The sequence below is a fragment of the Lottia gigantea genome, assembly GCF_000327385.1.
Source record: "Lottia gigantea unplaced genomic scaffold LOTGIsca_48, whole genome shotgun sequence".
Classification (NCBI taxonomy): domain Eukaryota; kingdom Metazoa; phylum Mollusca; class Gastropoda; family Lottiidae; genus Lottia; species Lottia gigantea.
The window spans coordinates 1,964,872-1,984,137 of NW_008709663.1; the positions used below are offsets into that span (position 1 = coordinate 1,964,872).

Below are 19,266 nucleotides of genomic sequence, written 5' to 3' on the forward strand. Positions count from 1 at the left end.
AATATTAACAGCCTTTCTGTCGTGGGCTCTGATTGGCTGTATTCACTGGCATACAATCCAATCAAATCACTGCATTAGCTATCTTCTGTGATACAAGAAAGATGGCTATTGCAGTGAAGGTATAGGATGAAGTTTGTAATAGTTTGACATTGTGAAAATACAGTTAGTTTAGAAAAGAATTTTGTCATAAACATAAAAATTTCAATTGCATGTTAGTTGTCTTAGATAATCTTTATCCATAGAAATGTAAGATTTACTGATTTACATTTGAAATACACCCAGTTCACACAAGAATTGTATATTTTTGTAAATAATAATCATTATTGTAATTGCACTTAGGAAATCATAAAGCTAAGAAAAATGAAATTATTACAAATTTACTGTATGAAAATAACAATAAAATATATCTTTGTAAAATGCAAATAAATGAATTAAATCACACGATAATAAAATATTTTCACTGTTAAAATAGTGATGATACATCAAATATAGTAGAGGCTGAAAAAGGTCAGTCGTTTGAAGCGTACAGCGTGAAACTCTGAATAACAACATGTTTCAGGTTCTCTTTTAATATTTCTCTCATATGAATCAAAAGATATATCATTTACTTTTTAAAATCATCTCACACAAGTTCAATTTAAAATCATCATAATTAGATTAGATACTTTACTATACATGATAAAATTATACTCCCGAATCACTTTCTTCATCTGCATCCTTATCCAGATAGTCTTGGAGTCTTGGACTATTCTGATTCTAACATCAAATTATTATCAAACATATACTAGGATTGATCTTTCTTATTCATTAGATTAACACAATAAAATTATACTTTCTGAATCAATTTCTTATATCATATCTCTGATACCTTATCCATTGACAAACTGAACGAATCATAATATGATAATTTGCTGGGGATGGAAGAGTTGACAATCCAGTCACAAAATACCATCAGGTGTTTCATAAGGGTGACATCAGACTCTAGGACTACAATTTATATCCAAATTCTTCCAACCATTTCAACCCTTTTACTGTGTCACCTGATAAAAATAACATAATAAAAATGAGGTTTGATTGAGGCACCTTAAAGGAAACCTGGAAATTAATTCACTCAGCCAAGGCTGCTCCCAGGGGAGTTATGGGCGGTGAAAATGTAGTGTTCTTTCTGCCCCATCTTCACAACATTAAGCTATTACGAACTTTGTACTTATACCTTGACTGTCAAGGGCTCTGATTGGTTATATTCACTGGTGTACAATCCAATCACTGCATTCAGTGATACAAGAATAGTGACTATTGAAGTCAAGGTATAAGTATGAAGTTTGCATTAGCTTGACACTGTGAAGATGGGTCAAGATATATGTACTAAGTTTGTAATAGCTTGGCATTGTGAAGATGAAATTTGTAATAGCTTGACATTGTGAAGATGAAGTATGTAATAGCTTGACATTGTGAAGATGAAGTTTGTATTAGCTTGACATTGTGAAGATATAGTTTGTAATAGCTTGACATTGTGAAGATATAGTTTGTAATAGCTTGACATTGTGAAGATGAAGTTTGTAATAGCTTGACATTGTGAAGATGAAGTATGTAATAGCTTGACATTGTGAAGATGAAGTTTGTATTAGCTTGACATTGTGAAGATATAGTTTGTAATAGCTTGACATTGTGAAGATATAGTTTGCATTAGCTTGACATTGTGAAGATGAAGTTTGTAATAGCTTGACATTGTGAAGATGAAGTATGTAATAGCTTGACATTGTGAAGATGAAGTTTGTATTAGCTTGACATTGTGAAGATATAGTTTGTAATAGCTTGACATTGTGAAGATATAGTTTGTAATAGCTTGACATTGTGAAGATGAAGTTTGTAATAGCTTGACATTGTGAAGATGAAGTTTGTAATAGCTTGACATTGTGAAGATGAAGTTTGTAATAGCTTGACATTGTGAAGATATAGTTTGTAATAGCTTGACATTGTGAAGATGAAGTTTGTATTAGCTTGACATTGTGAAGATATAGTTTGTAATAGCTTGACATTGTGAAGATGGTACTAACCTGAAGGTTTGTATTCTAAACCTATATAACCATCATAACCTGAATCTAATAATAACTGTAAAATATAACGATAGTTTATTTCTCCGGAAGTGTTTGGCTCCCCTCGTGCTGGAACTTGAGCTATCTGTATATGACCTACAAATATACAGTAAATAATTCCAGGGTACAAAATAAAAATAATACTAGGAATTTCAGATTCTATTTGTATATATGTATTTTCTATATATGACCTAGTTTCAAGAAAGGACGGTCTTTTAACTTTCGAACATCGATAATTTTGTACATCAGGACTGATTAGCTTTTCTGAGACGTTTCTGAGACTTAGGTACGATCGGTTAATCGAATGGCGAACATGTCCCTTTAAAGCAAAGGTTTCAGCTGCAGAATAATCCAAGATAAAGAAAAAGTTTTTCATTCAATCACTAGTGTCTTAATTACTTCTAAAAGGGCTGACTTATTGTCTGCGTTAAGTTCTTAGTAACTTAAATTCCCTTCATATGATCTAACTATTTAATACTTTAACTTTATGAAGTTATTCAGTCTATACATGAAATTTGTAAACAATTAGGGAGAAATCTGTGACAGAACGAATGAAAATAATCAAATTTACCAAACAGACTAAAAATAAACCTTACCATTGCCCTCAGAAAGATATAAGCCCACAATGTGTTTATCAAAAAATCTACAAATTATATCATTGACTTACCTATAAATGGTAAGAAGTGTTTAATATTATTAGTTAAATTACCCTCCATAACTTGTAGATGAAACATATCCTATAAGTTAACAGGAGATCATTAATATATTATGTTTATCTAAACTTTAATATGATATTGACAACTAAACAGAGTTTCACATCCTACTTTTGTTTCCGAGATGAACCCAAGACGATGACAAGGTGCAAAGAGGGGAATGGACTTCTCTTATGAAATTTCTACCTGATAACACATCTTGTACAACACATCTTGTACAACACACCTTGTACAACATATCTTGTACAACACATCTTGTACAACACATCTTGTACAACACATCTTGTACAACATATCTTGTACAACACATCTTGTAGCCTTGGTTTTTTGTCAGGTGCTCTTTCTATGTCATTCAGACATCACCTAGATACTCTCAGCTATTTTCAATTTGTCGTAGATTATAAAAATGAGAAAAGATCATAACTTACAAGTTGCAGTTTTAGATTTGGACTATCAATGAATTTAATATATTCTACAGCTGAAAATACAAGATAAACATAAGAGAATAAAACAGGTACACACAGCAAAATATTCTGTCTTTACTCTGATTGGCTGTATTCTCTAGTGTACAATCCAATCAACAACTACATTTACAAACTTCTGTGATATAAGAAAGGTGGCTATTGCAGTCTTGGTATAAGACAAAGTTTGTAATAGTTTGACATTGTGAATATTCCAGCACACTAGGCCACAATTTATCAAAGATATTTATGAAATGATAAAATATTACCTTTATTAAAGTCTGAGAGAAAATATTTGGGAACTGATATTCTGTTGTTTATTGGTTCAATTAACCCTACGATATTCTCCTATAAATAATACATACAAAACATAATCAATTCTTTAAAGATATGTTAAAATTAAATGATAACTGGATACAAAATATTTAAGAGGAAGAGGGCAAAACTATTATAAATTCAAAGGCAGACGATTTTACACCATCATAAAACATCTTAAACTAAATGGTAACATATACTTTATATCATTCTTGACAATCAAAATGACTTCATTCTTTTAAAAAAAACACAAAAACTAGCGTGCCTATTGTGTCTTATCTTATCCGTACCGTTGTTAGCAGCCATAGAGATATAGCTGGTTAAACTGGACCAAAGGCACCTTCACATAAAATGACATGTCACCTAGCAGACAATAATCAAACCGCTGGGAATCTAAAGTTACAATCCTCTCTGTAATTGGAAAGGGAATTTCTTCGGAAAACAACAAAGTTTAGCAAGATACCTGTTGTAGTCTAGATGCAGCGTGTTGTAAATTATTTAAATATGTTTTCTCCATTTCATCAATACTGTAATCTCCCTTTAAACCAGCCATGATATGTATTCTTAAAATATAGCACAACAGTTTTCAGTTATAAACCCCCTTGACGCTTTCATAGCCTACCTTTTTTGGTATTTTTTGAGAAAACATAACGCTTATACTTAGGTAACCTTGCCATGCAGTGTGCAATAAGGGAAATTTTGGCAGGAAAGGGGCATTAACCTAACCTTTCTTAGGGATCTTAAAGTAGCACCAGTGTCCTATCTGGAGAACTAGATGCTTTTTCAAAGTCATCCCCTCTGATCAGCATCACTGACAGGGGAAACCTCTTTTCTAAATCACTCTATATCTCAACCTAGGCTTGGATCAAACCCTTAACTTTCAGGTTATCGAGCAGCAAGCCTCCAACAAACTGAGCCACTGTGACTCCCCTGTTGCGCTGAAAGAGCCTCATGTTTCTAAAAACACTCAAAGTTGATAACTTACTTTTGGCATTTCAAGGAATGGGCATATTGAATAGAGCGTTCCAGTGAATCTTTGAATTCCTCTTCTCTTCCAGGAATGGCAGAGATTCCCAAATCACCTTTAGCTGGGTCACCTGAAAAAAAGTCATATTGTTTTCTGATAATAAAATCATTAAATGGTTTAAGGGACAGGTAGGCCATTTTTTTGACCAATCATATTTTACATTCAGAAGCTTACATAATCAGTAATAGTGTTCACAGCTCACTGTCGAAATTCGAGCCTTCAAATCCATGTGTGTTCAGAATTATCTGCAGTTTTTATCTTAAAATGACAACTCGTCAATTTAAGATACTCTGTGATATATAGAAAAGAAATATATAGAAATAGTGAGTAAAATTCCTAGTTTGAAGTATTTTCCTAGTCTGGTGTATTAATCAGCTTAAAGTGTTTTCCAAAGAATATTATAGACTGAGGTGTCTAAAAGCTTAATGCAGATCAGTAAAAGACAACTAATGGGAGACAACTCTTGTTTACGCAGATTCATAAAATAACTGTCATTAAATTATGGCTAGATAATATGCTCTCAAAAAAATTATTTGATAACTGCAAATTTCTCATTTCAAGTTCTGAAATTGTCTGAGAACAAACCTTGGTGAGCATTCATCAGAATTTGTTCTACTCCTGCATTGTCTTTAGCCTTAGTTACCTCCCCTTTGTCTACGCCATGAGGAAAAGCACTTTCCACAAATCTAAAACCGGCATCTTTAGCGGCTTGGTAGCGTCCACATAGAGTTGGAACTTCCTGAAACATAAACGTCAGGTTCGCTGAAAACTTTAAAGACATCTTGCGACGAGTGTCAATGTGAAGGATGGCGACACTCTGCAAATTTCTACGAACAAATCTTCTACAGCAAAACGTTATCATTTGATTAGGTCAAAGTTCAAGGTCTTTGGTTTATGATTTGATTATCCAGTTCTGTTTACAACAGCGCTTTAATCAATATAGGATAACCGAGACTACAAATGTCATGGCGACCCTGAATGACGTCATAATATAAACAACATGGCGACCTACTGGTGCGAGATTTTGTAAACAAGAAATTTTAACGATTTTTTTTAACAAATAGGTGAGTTAACTTCTATAATTCCCCTGATTTCCAATATCTATTTACCTGATTACCTGTTCCTTTCTAATTTATTAACCAATGTTAAATTTATTGTGTAAGAAAGGAAAGTTAAGCGAAGCCGAAGGAGGTGACAGGTGCAAGGACATATTTCGCTTTGTTTTGTTTTCTTTCAGTTTCAATTTTGAATTTGGATCATGTGATTGCTGACAGATCCACTTTAAAAATTAAAATTCTGCACAGTTTCTGAATTGAGTGTTGGATGAATTTGCAAATTGGCTAAACCGAAACTGCAAAAGAATATTTTTAATTATCTATATTCATGTTTATAATAATTTCACATGGTGATTTGTAAGTCATGGCCTTTTGCTGTTTATGATCCTTGTTGTATGTTACATAAGTATTTATAGGCCTAAAGTAAGCTAATCTTTAACTAAAATTTGTTTTTTATTTTTAGGATTCTTTACTCCACATAAAGAAAAATTAAAAGAAATCATGATGAAGTACAAAAATACAGCAGAATCATCACCCTTGATGATTGAATCGGAACCTGAATATATTCCACAGGAAGAAAACCCACTGGCTACAACAGTCTCGAAGAAAAAGAGAACCAGAAAAACATCACTTGTGATCAACGATAGCATTATTTTACTGGTGGAATTCTGTCAAATATTTGCTTTGATTCAATCCATGTCATTAAGATGGGCATTTCCTTACTCTTGGATCAATGCAACTTACTACACCTTTTGGATCAATCTGGATTTTTGGGAGTTTTTTAAAGTGAACAGTGAAACGTATAAAGGAATTCAGAACTATGACAATCCCAGTGTTGAAATGCCGTTTAGTTATGACTATTATTTACTAGTAATTGGACTCCTGGTTCTTTTAACATTGTTCATTTTTCTAGTGACTTATCTAATCCTGAGATTTCGCAGGCGACCATATTTGTTTGTTCATGTTTCACGAATGCAGCGAGCTGTGACGATATTGTGTCAGATTTTTACTATTCCAGTAGGCGTGGCCTTGTTTCGTTTATTTCAGTGCAACTCTGTCAATCAAGTTGATGTAATGAATGACGTTCAATGTTTTGCTGACATTCATTGGGCGTATATCGCTCCCAGTGTTTTAGTATTCGTGGGATTATTTCTGGCATTTCCTGTCTGGATGATTTACAGAATTCGACGTGAAGTTTTAGCAGCAACGACTGATCATCACGAGAGTTATCTCCAGTTGAAAGAAATGGAATATATGTCTGGATTGGATGTAATTTGGGTCGTGAAAGGATTCCATTTATTTTCATCATTCAATCTACGTGCAGTTTTCTACCGTCCGATTATACAATTTTTTAAGCTGGTTTTGTTGATAGTTTATGCTGCAGCCTTCTCCAATATTTTTGCTCAGGCTTTATCAACAGCCGTGGTTCTCTCTGCCTTCTGGTTATTGATGCTGTACCTTCGTCCCTTCCGTATTACCAGTTTTAACGTGATGGTTATATTCGGATATCTGTGTTTATTGGGGGATGTTATATTTGGATCATGTATCTCATATTCCAAACCCTCCTTAGTGGAATCACCGTGGCTCGTACAGCCCTATGCTGTCTGGGTTTTAGCCTCCATTAACCTCATTCTGGTGTTAGCCTGTATTCTTTTCCTTCTTCATCTCATGATTTACACGCTATGCTGCTACAGAAAGATGGGGAAGGATCCAATATGGCCGTCAATGGTGGCGAGAAACAACAGCCAGGTTAGCAAAGAGACCAAGAAATATATATATGCTGTTTTAAAAGGAAGAACAGTTTTAGGTAAGGTAAAATTGCAATATATAAAATAATAAAACCAACTCAAACTGAATATTACATGATGAGACAACAGACAATATAATAAAAGTGGATAAAAAAAATACTCATTGAAATTTTATTTGTGTTTGAGAAATAGGATTCTGTTTCAACAGTTATTGATTGAACCTTTTGAAATATTGTCTGTTAGTTTAAGACTTGTTTCATTGACTTGAACTAGAAATTTTATTATCTATTATTTATTTCTTCATTTGTAACAAGAATTGATCCAATTTAAGGATTTGGGGATTTATCTGTGTTTAGATCTAGTTTTAAATTAGGGATAAACAGTAATTATAATGAGTTAAAATTTATCTGTCTCATAGCTGAGAAATTTTGTTAAAGTTGAACAATTCATTATTTTAACTAAAATTTATTTGTGTATTTTGTAGAGAAATGTCGAACCATGCCACCATTGTTTTCACCAGTCCATGAATTAACTCAGCAGATACAGGTTATTAACGCGTTTTTACGAGAATCTGAGAAGTTAGAGGATGGTCTACACGATACATTGTGGGATTTATTAGATGAGATGATCGATACTCACAGACAGATTGAACCACAATCTTTATTCTCTGGTACGTCGTCTGTCTTCATTATCTCTCATGGTACAGAAAAGAAATACGCCCATCCGTCCGTCCATTCATTTAGATTCTTTTAGGTCCGATTTGAAGGGTTATACAGTTTTACACTTCCAAAAAATTCATCATGCGATCAAATCAACACTTCAATGGAGTCAAAATATTTTTCGTTTTGGAGTCAAGTAATTTAGATAAGACAATTTTAGACCTTGACATTGAACACATAAAAATCAAATATAGAATATTTCCCTTATTGGACACTTCATGGTGTTGCGAAAATACAATGAATAAAGTCTAGAAATGAAAGATGGAAGCCTTCTAATATTAGCTCGCAATGTTAAAGGTATACTACCTCTTGGGATGACAAAAAAAAAAAAAATTTTCATACTTTGATAAAATGAGTCTTTGTTCATCAGTGAACTTGTCTGGTGTAATAACTATATAACAGAATCAAGTTTATGACACCTGGTAATTCCAACTGATAAATATATACTCTTATTGACCAAGTTTGAGACTTTATATCTTATATCCATTCTAAGAAGTAGTATAGGAGCTCACGACTCAAAATGGCAGCAAAGGTCAGGACAGTATTTTAATATTTTTCAAACTGATTTTTATTGTATTTTCATTTTACTTTCAGATGATGTGAAAGAATCAATCAAACAGAATGCTGAAGAATTTCTAACGTATATGCCGAGTTTTTCACGTCGATTAGCTCAGAGAGATTACGATTTTATTCTGGTTTCACCGTTAAAGAAACGTCTGTTGTTAAAAATGAACATCCTGGGCATGTTTTTACACGGTAGAAAATACCAAAAACAAAAACAACATATGATGTATCCAGAAATAAAGAAAATGTGGCCTCATTCCCCTAAGAAAACTACCACTTTATTAGGTAAGTATATTAATGTGTTTTGTAAACTAGTGATCTAAAACATATTGGAGTCAAGCAAGGTAAGTTTTGGCACACCCTGGTCCTGTTTAAAAATAACTTGGGCAGTCCACTTTATATGTGGGTAGAATTGAAACAAGTCGAGTTAATGTATCTCTACCCAAGACTCCTTGTGTTTATATTTTGTACAATGTATATAATGTACAATTATGTACACAGAAATCGTTGCTTTATATACAAAAGGCCATTATTTTAGATTTTGTCTCTTCTTTTTTGAGTCAGTCCTTCAGATGGGACAATAAACTTAAACCTTTCAATCTGGCTGTTACTAAGTGATGTCACATAAGGTTAAGGTCGTATGCTTTCAGTTATATTACTTGGAGTTCAGGGTATATGATGTTTTATATCATTTACACTCAGTGTTCAAATGGTAAAGTCCTGTGTTATGTAGCCTACCATTTTACATTGAAATCAAGTTTGACCTATAGTTATAGTTTGAAATATATCAATTTGTAATATATTTGAATAATTTTATAATAGATGGAGAATATTGTGATGATTTATATCCTGAAAGATTATTGGGACCTGATACAGAGGAAATGTTTGAATCATCAACTCTTCATTTTCCTTTAGAACTGACAGATATAGATGAGGTTTGTATTAACTTGTTAAGATCACTCAAGACTTACCTGACAAATCTTGCCAGCCCTACCTGTAGCAATATCACATCTGTTTATCACATCTGTATATCACATCTGTACATATCACATCTGTATATATCACATCTGTTTATCACATCTGTATATCACATCTGTACATATCACATCTGTACATATCACATCTGTATATCACATCTGTACATATCACATCTGTATATCACATCTGTATATCACATCTGTATATCACATCTGTACATATCACATCTGTATATATCACATCTGTACATATCACATCTGTATATATCACATCTGTATATCACATCTGTACATATCACATCTGTACATATCACATCTGTATATCACATCTGTATATATCACATCTGTATATCACATCTGTACATATCACATCTGTATATCACATCTGTATATCACATCTGTATATCACATCTGTATATCACATCTGTACATATCACATCTGTATATCACATCTGTATATCACATCTGTTCATATAACATCTGTACATATCACATCTGTATATATCACATCTGTACATATCACATTAGAGGAACTGGGAAGGGCTAGATTTGTCAGGCAAAGTCAAGACGAAGAAAAACAAATCCATATAGAACTGATTACAGTACCTTGTGAGATCAAGGGTTGTTTTTGTTGACTCAAGATACCCTTGTTGAATCAATATGTTGATATTGAGGCATGTTAATAGGGTACCTAACCTCTTTAAGTCTCAAACTTGGTCAATGAGAGTATGTATTTATCAGTTGGTGTAATAATTAAACAACAGACTGCCTCTGATAAATAAATTAAACCAATTAATAATCTATAGTACTAAAAGTAGTTATTTTAATAATTAATAAGTTGATATTGAAGTATGACAAGAATTATAAATTCTGTTTTATTTGTAGTCTGATGAAACAGAAAGTACAGCCATGTTGATACGACCTAATTCTATCAGTGATTTTAAATCTCAGTAAGTTATCTTTTTTCTTCGCTGATCTTTTTCTCTAACATCTCTGATATATATTTCCCTCATTGCTTACTGCATGGGGTTGGCCTTAAGGAGAGAAAAGGTAGAAAATAAAACTCAGAATTTCATTTCTTTTACCCATTCTCTAAAGTCAAGTTACTCTTATATTTCAACCATGTGATTTGATATTTTTCAGAAGTGGTAGTTTGATTTCATTAAGATCAGGAAAAGATAACCCAGGGTTTATAACAGATCAGCCCACAATTAAAGATGATAAATTGATATTAATGGATCAAGAGATCGGAGAATCATCCGTAGATGAAACTCAACAAAATATGTCGAAACACGCTGAAAATCTTATTTCTTTGCTTGATGAAACCAACCAATCAGATTCTGAGACGAACTTGGATAAATTTTCAACGAATTTGAAAAGTTCTGGATTGCCTGAAACGCAATCTGATTCGTCAAAACAAAATGAAGACTTAATAACGACACATGACGAAACTGGTTCACCCAACAATGATGTTGATTTGGAACAAAAGAGAAAAGAATATTTGATAAATACAGTTGATGAAACTGGAGCGCCACAATCTGACGTAAATTTAGACAAATTTCCTGCGACTTTGAAGATTTCTGGTGTAGAAGAAGGGGAGACAACTACAGATTTAATAGGTAGATATCAAAGAATTATATTTTCTTATTGTAGCACTTGTCTGGATGTTGTAGCCTTTACTTAAGCCATTTTGTAACACATTTGCCTTTTGTAAACTTTTGTAAAGATTTGTAAAATGCTAACTGAAGTAACGATACATACATGTGTAATCTACCGATGTTGTCAGGTTTCTACCGCTTTTACATGTTGTCTACCGCTCTACCGGCGGGATACTCGATTCTACCGATTTTTGTTTTTTTTCCTGATCAAATTTTCACGGGACCTACCGTTTTCAATGTTCAAATTCTCTACCATAAATCAACAAATATCTATCATCACTTGTATCTTGATTGGCGGTAACACGCATTAATCTCATCACATAATAATATTATCATTGCCTGATTAATTAATCCCCCAATTATGATGGTAATTTGATCTATTTTCACCCGATAATGTGTATTTTAAGCCCACGTGACACACTTTTTATAACAATATCCGGTAGATTCTATTTTCGCTTTTATAATAAATTTTAGGGTAACCCTACTCTTACTAAAAAACGAAATCTTGAAGTCTTCTTAGTATTTTATATTTGTCAGGATAGATCTTATGGATATGCTCTTTAATCACAGCTTCAGTTATTATGACTGATATTTTATTTTGATATTTTGATTTGAATATTTTAGAAATTGAGTCTGAAGAGGAAGAAGAAGAGGAAGAGAAAGAATTAAAATCTAAGAAAGGAGGGAAGGGCAGAAAGGGTAAGGGCAAATCATCAACAGGAAAAAAAGGCAAGAAGAAGAAATAGGAAGGAATACTGACTATACAAATCTGACTAGGATTAAATTACAATTTTTTTTTTTCTGTCTCCATTGTAATCTAACAATTTTTTAACGGAATTCTGATCCGAATGATGTTAACCAATCAGATCGTGTCTTGTAGAATCTGATATTAACGATAATGAATTGTGGGATAGCAAAACCCAAAGTAGAGCAATATGAAAGACTATACCATCATTCATCATGGTTATCAAGAAACAGGTTCTACATGAAATGCTTTGATTGGATGAAAATAATGTAATTTAAACAGGACTGTGGTTGAAAACTTGTTAGATCACAATAGAGGTGGTAATTATCAAGAAAGAAGAATCAAAATTTAACTTAATTCTAATCAAATTGTGACAATGTTCCTGTATCTGATAAACCATTGTGAGGAAAAATGTTTTAATCTCATGCATTTTTATTTCCCAAATATAAGAGAACTTTGTTGAAAACTTGTTAGATTACAATGGGGGTGAAAAATAAAACAAAATTGTTATTTTAATTAGAGCACTTATATCAACGTTTTCTGGATCTGGCCAATCATTGTGAGGAAAAATGTCCTTATATCATATATCTTGATTTCCTACATAGCTTTATAGTCTAAGAAAGATATTGATGGACATTGGGTATGATTCAAAATATAAACACCAGCAGTCTAGTTTATTTCGAGTTAAGAAATCTGGTTTACTTGGAGATAATTCTAACTCTAGTGAAAATAAACTGATGTTGTCTATATTTTGAATCTAACCTGGATCTGCATCAATATATTTCCTCGACTCTGCTATAAATTCATTCCGAGATTTTGTTATTTGTTTAATCTGTGATATCAAAAGTGATTTGTGCAAATATTTTTTTTGTATTTTTTAAAATTGTTCATACTTGTTTATGTACATATATTTAATTGCTTTACCAGCTACAAGAGCTTATTATATTGTAGACAAACTGGATGCAATATATTTATCCTGAAAAGTGAATTAGGTAGACAGCTGAAATTGAGCTCTATCAGATGGAATAGTAAATATTTAGATGACTAAACAGATATCTGAAATTGAGCTCTATCAGCTGGTAAAGTAAATACATAAAGCTGAAATTGATCTCTATCAGCTGGTAAAGTAAATACTAAGATGACTATACAGATAGCTGAAATTGAGCTCTATCAGCTGGTATAGTAATTATTTAGATGACTATACAGAAAGCTGAAATTGAGCTCTATCAGCTGGTGAACCAAATGTTTAAATCTTTATGTACTTTGACTATTTTTTACATTGTTATATTTTGTACTATCTTTTTCTTATTTATTAGATGCACGTGTTTTGTATATCAATGCAATTTTTTTACATTTTCGAGCCAAGATGTTTAAGCATATCCAGACCTCGTATTCTGGAAACGATCTTAGTACTAGGACGTCCTAGAGCTTTAATTTCTAACATTGTTTTTAGGACGTCCTAGTACTAACATCTTTTTCAGAATACCGGGCCTGGCCTCATTGAAACTGTAGACAGGAATAGTTCATTTGATTTGAGGTAGAATGAATAGTTATAAGTGCTATATAAACCATAGACTTAATGTGTTTATAACTTCTTATCCTACCTAAAAAAATAAAATAGACTGTTTTTGTGTTAATCTACATTAATATGGTAGTTTGTCTACTATCTTGTAATATTGATTTTGAAAGTGTAATATCTTTATTTATCCACTGTGTTTTCTATATATTATTACTATTTAATTAACTTGTCAGTTTCTAAATTCTGGTCAATGTTCTCAGAGATCAGTTCAGAATAAATAATCTTTCCAAAATATGTATTTATATATAATTGGCACCTTGATCTCTGTATTTATATCACCTTAGTTTATTACTTAAATATATCCAATGATTTGTTTTAAACTGGTCTTTCAAGACATTGACTAGGATTTCAAAATAAAAAAATATATATATGATGTAAAATGAATTAAAAAGATAAGACTTTTTCTCTGCGTCACTAAATATCATCTTTTCATTCTAGTATTTTATATAAACTAAAAGGCAATATAAATTTTTTTATGAAAGTGTTTAAAGATCTGTAAGTAAAGACATCAGAAAAAGCCAGTGTAAAAATGGATTTTAAGGTAACTTAAAGAAACAGTAAAATGTTAAATAAATTTAATGACCACAGAACATGTACCTATCAGTATCTGTTAAGTTTTATCAGTATTTATCTTGATTTCCCTGATATAAATATAGTCATAAAACAAATCAAAAACTCAATAACTAGTGTGAAATATCAATATCTATTATTCTATACAATATAGCTCTCATGTGTTATAGATCTGAATATTATTTTCTAACAGCTTGTGGTGTTGGATATTTTCATGTTTCTGTTTTATAAATATTACTGAAATGATCTAAGCTTATATTTGGTATCCTTTCTGTTTGGAATAAACTGGTCCATGTTTCACAAAAAATATTACAATAACAGTATGAAATATTACACACCCTTACTACAAAATGGTTGGAAGATTTTTTGTGAAACAAGGACCATGGTATCTTAGCTTATCCATTGATAAGAGAAATATTCAGGTAGGAAAATCCAATGAAACATTGTGATCTACATCCCAAAATGGGACAAGCCCTATGGGAGAGTCTGTAGACCTAAGTTGCTGCTCCTTGTCAAATGGCTAGGATACCAACATAAACTTACCCCTTGATATCAAGTTGGAGAGATCATATACAGGCTCATAGTACAAGTTGACCTCTGTTTAATGTCCTATCTGAACAACTTTTTGCTGACAACCCCCTGTGATCTTCATCACTGACATGAGGAAACCATTTTTGAAAAATCAAAGGTATCATCTCGGCCTATGCTGGGATTGAATCCCCGACCTTCAGGTTAGGTAGAAAGAGACCTAACTCACTTAGCCACCACAGATGCCTGCTGCTCCTTCCATGCGAGTAAGACCATGGACCCAAGTTGTCACTCCCAGCTGCTCCCTGTCAGAAATAAAGACCTCAGACCTAAGTTAACTTTATTATATAATAACTGTCTACCGTATTGGACTGACTACTTTACAAACAGGTGAATAATTATCTTCGTTAGCTAATTAATTAATTAACATCTCTAACTTTACTTCTATATATAGACAGAGGTGTGGGAATTACATAGCCACAGGGAGAGAACGGTACTGGACCTGTTTCTTCAAAATGTTATATCAAATTCTTGTTGAAAGTGTTAGAAATTTTACCAGAGAAAATAACACCAGAAACTGAATTGATAGAAGAATTTAAAAGAAACAGGTGCTTGGTTTCTGATTGGTTGATAGAATGTTATTTCAGTGGTATATAACAGTTGATATATTGGGACTGTGATCCCAGTTTTGTCTTTGTGTGATTTTAAATCCTATTTATGATAGTTGCTAACATTTTAGCAATTGTTGGTTTCAAAACCAAGGATTACAGCATTTAACCAATCAAAAGCCTCTCTACCATTCTCTTCCTGCTGCAGTGAAAAATTATGATACACATATTTACTACATAGTGAAAATAATGCCCACTGAAGAATACTACCATATATGGAATGCGCGTTATATATGGTGAGCATTATATTCAAGAATATACAGTATATGCTCAACCAACAACATACAGTATCTGGGTTTGAATTTTCTCAAATTTGAATTTGAAATTATTTTAGAGATAAAATGTACATACATATAAACTAATAACATAACAAAGAAACATGGAACAAGAGTCAAACAAAATTAAATATGATTCAGAGAAAAAAGGAAATATCAGCTTCTAGGTTTGAATCGTAGACATATCTCTTTTTATTGCAAGAAAAAACAAAATCCATAATTTACAAGGATAATAACTTAGGTAATAGGTTCTTGAGGATCAAGTCAATATGGTGAAAGAAGAAATTTATTTCTGCTGGACAAATGAAAGAAGAGGTCATGGAATGCTTCAAAATACAGATAAAACTAAGGTTGATAAATCTATTAGATAACTTGATACTTTTCATGGAATGACAATAAATAATAACACCTTGTATAATATCTAAAAAATACTGTAGCCCTGTAATAAGGAGAAGTAAGTTTCAATAATTACTCAGTTTAATAGATATATCATCTTATATAAGAAGGCTGAAACAGTCCTGTTTGCAGTTAGATAATTATGCTCCTTGGCTCAGACCTTGTTGAGCACTCTATCTGGAGTGTACCATTGTCTCTAGTGAGTATGTGTATCTCACTAGCTTGCTAGTTTGAGCACTCTGGTATGGTACGATGATACCACATTATGCAGGATCATCTGAGACAGCTATATAGCTAAACCTCAACTCCAGTATCAACACTGCACTGATGAGGCCCAGAAACAGTCCTGTTTACAGTTAAATATATCATCTTATATAGTATTATCATTGTGATAAAGATTAACGAAATAGAATTTGATTTAAAGATCACATGATTGTAGACTAGTTTATCTAGTATTGTAGACATGTTCATCCAGTAACTTGACGTTAAGTTTTGTGACACAATATTATAACAACTAATATTTTAATTATTAACAGTTCACTTTCAACAATCTATCAACTTTTATAGAAAAATCAGAAATCTTTTTTTATCAACTTAGTCTTTGTGACCCAAACGTTGTTGAAAGGTCATTTTGTTGGATCACAATTCCAGTGGCTAGGGTAGGGTAGGGGAAACAGGCCAAACTACCACCCTATAACTTCTTATCATTACACAAAGAGAGCTCCTTTTAACAAAACAGTTTTCCCTTCTCAGCCCTTCACTTACCAATTCAAAAAACGTCACGCCACAGTTCTACTTCAAAACCCATCCCCATTTTTACCTTTACGCAATTTCTGATTTTTCTATAAAAGTTTCACAATCCCATTTCCCGAATATTTACAATTCAGTCTGTATTTACAATAATACACAACTTTTAAATAAATACAATAATTTATAATATACTACTGGTTAAAGCTCAGGGATGCTGTTTCAGAGATATTTACCAATCATGCCTGGCTTGAGCTTCAAAATGACTTGGTGTGATTTAAGGTTTTCAATAACTGTCACTAACAAAACTTTCAAGCAATAATCATAATACCCATAGACATTTAAATGCTCAATTCAGACATGACTGGTAAATACAGCCAAATCAGCATCCCTGTTATTAGCTACTTACAGCCATTGTTAAATAAGAGTTAGGATTTTCAAAATCACAAAAATCAAAGCTTATAGACAATATTCCCTTCCACAACCAAACTCACAAAATAGTAAATAAATAAAAACAGAGAGGTATGTTTCCATTGGTCAGGATATTTAAATATGAAATGGATTTCTGATTGGTTGATTGGTTACCATGGATACCAATCTCAGGACAAATCACCTGCATTTTTTAAAGTAAATTGAAGATCCAAATCAGCCATGGATATATTCTCCTTGGATTGGAAACACATTTCCTTCAGAAATAAGTCAACATAGTGGACCCTAAGGTAGGCAGATATTCATAATCAATAATAAGAAATATGAAACATGCATTGCGTTACGTCATCGCGATATCGGCACAGCCTTAGATGAGAATATAGATATACAACGAACACATTTAAACCTAGCTTAGGTTTTTAAGACCTAAGGATTTTTAGATCTTGTTATTTAAGAGTACCAGTCAGACAAGACTGGCAATAAATGCTGAATCACAACCCATTGGCATGCATTGAATGGGGTTTCTGATCTGGATTAGCTTACCAGTCATGTCTGACTCAAACTCCAAATTGTCCATTTAAGCTTTAGGTCTATTGGACAATTTTTGCCCTATTCAAAAGGGGTTGACCTCTACAATTTTTGACAATTGGTACAAAATGAGACAGATTTAAAAGAACATTAATACTATGATGGAATGTAGAAGATGGAATATAGAAATTTGGTCCCCGAAACCAGCTGAGACTGTAAATAAATCTTGGAACACCATGCAAACAAGAAGCGAGCCCTGATTTCTAAAAGTTCAAAAATTGAAGTTGTTTTACTTGGTAAACTTATACTTGATCTACAGAAAGCAGTCATAACTAATACAGACAAATCATTTCAATACATTGTTTACTCATTATCAAGATTGCAAGTGTATCGAAATAAAATCTGACTTGCAAGAAAACAACTTAATTTCTTGAAGAATCGGAAACATTTTGGTACATATTTCTCTGAATTCTGAACAGCTGTTTTCCTTCAATGCATGAACAATGTTAAATAGTGGGGTGTTTATTTAGAAATATAAAGTCGATTAATATTAATATGATGTATAATTATTTTATTCAAAGCATACATATTGTTTATTAGCTGGTGTCTTGGTGAAGAATATCAAGTTTATATATGTTACATCAGAGGCAGTTACACCTCAGGATACTGGTATAACAATACAAGCAATATAAATGAGGTCAAGATTGAGATAATTGAGCAGAATAATAAATTAATTAGAAGGGTTAATTAGACACAATTCTCTATATGAACATTTATTAACTTCATTATTAGAATCTGGTTCAGATATACTTTCCATCAGAGATTAAACACACAACTATTCTACATTTTAATATCTTGGCTTCAACATAGATAATATTGCACATCTTAGTAATATATAAGGTCAAGGACATTTAAAGGTCAAGGACATTTTAAGTTCATCTAAGGACATCTAAAGGCCCAGAACATCTAAAGTTCCAAGACATTTAAAGGTCAAGGACATCAATTTCAAGGACATTTAAAGGTCAAAGACATTTAAAGGTCAAGGAAATTTAAAGGTCAAGGACACAAAAGGATAGAAAAAGAGATAGTTGAATGTGGTTTGACAGATCGTGAAATGGTTTAAATGTTGATGAACCCCGTTTCCTAAAATAGTCACAAAAGATAGACTCTAACATCCAGTTAGTAAGATTAACATTAAAACCCTGTTTTGATGACAAAATATTTGTGAAACGATACTCAGGTGATAGACTCTAACATCCAGTTAGTAAAATTAACAACAAAAACCCTTCATTATCCCTGTTTTGGCCTTTTAATACCTTGTGAATGTTTCTTCTTAAAAAAAAAAAAATACCAACAAAAATAACGATCTAGATTCCGAGATATTAACGTTAATGCTAAGAATGTATTATGCCAAGGGGAGACAACTGTGTAATGAAGATATAGAGATTACATCTCAGCAGTCTCAGAG

General features: G+C 32.4%; 2 protein-coding genes across 2 annotated transcripts; one reads left to right on the top strand and one right to left on the bottom strand.

Moving 5' to 3' along the window:
• Nucleotides 1-214: 214 nt before the first annotated feature.
• On the bottom strand, nucleotides 215-5,453 carry LOTGIDRAFT_218771 (hypothetical protein). Its single transcript, XM_009061474.1, has 8 exons — nucleotides 5,198-5,453; nucleotides 4,571-4,682; nucleotides 4,049-4,148; nucleotides 3,540-3,618; nucleotides 3,238-3,287; nucleotides 2,764-2,833; nucleotides 2,058-2,192; nucleotides 215-1,040 (listed from the first exon to the last, which is right to left on the bottom strand). Exons 1-8 carry the CDS (start codon nucleotides 5,391-5,393, stop codon nucleotides 988-990), a joined length of 795 nt encoding a protein of 264 aa, XP_009059722.1. The 5' UTR covers nucleotides 5,394-5,453; the 3' UTR covers nucleotides 215-987.
• A 163-nt stretch (nucleotides 5,454-5,616) lies between these two features.
• Nucleotides 5,617-12,079, top strand: LOTGIDRAFT_234257 (hypothetical protein; the record flags this gene model as incomplete). Its single annotated transcript, XM_009061475.1, has 8 exons — nucleotides 5,617-5,676; nucleotides 6,131-7,474; nucleotides 7,900-8,085; nucleotides 8,729-8,983; nucleotides 9,521-9,633; nucleotides 10,561-10,625; nucleotides 10,819-11,294; nucleotides 11,958-12,079. The coding sequence occupies exons 2-8, from the start codon at nucleotides 6,169-6,171 to the stop codon at nucleotides 12,077-12,079; spliced, it is 2,523 nt and encodes an 840-aa protein (XP_009059723.1). The 5' UTR covers nucleotides 5,617-5,676; nucleotides 6,131-6,168.
• Nucleotides 12,080-19,266: the final 7,187 nt, after the last annotated feature.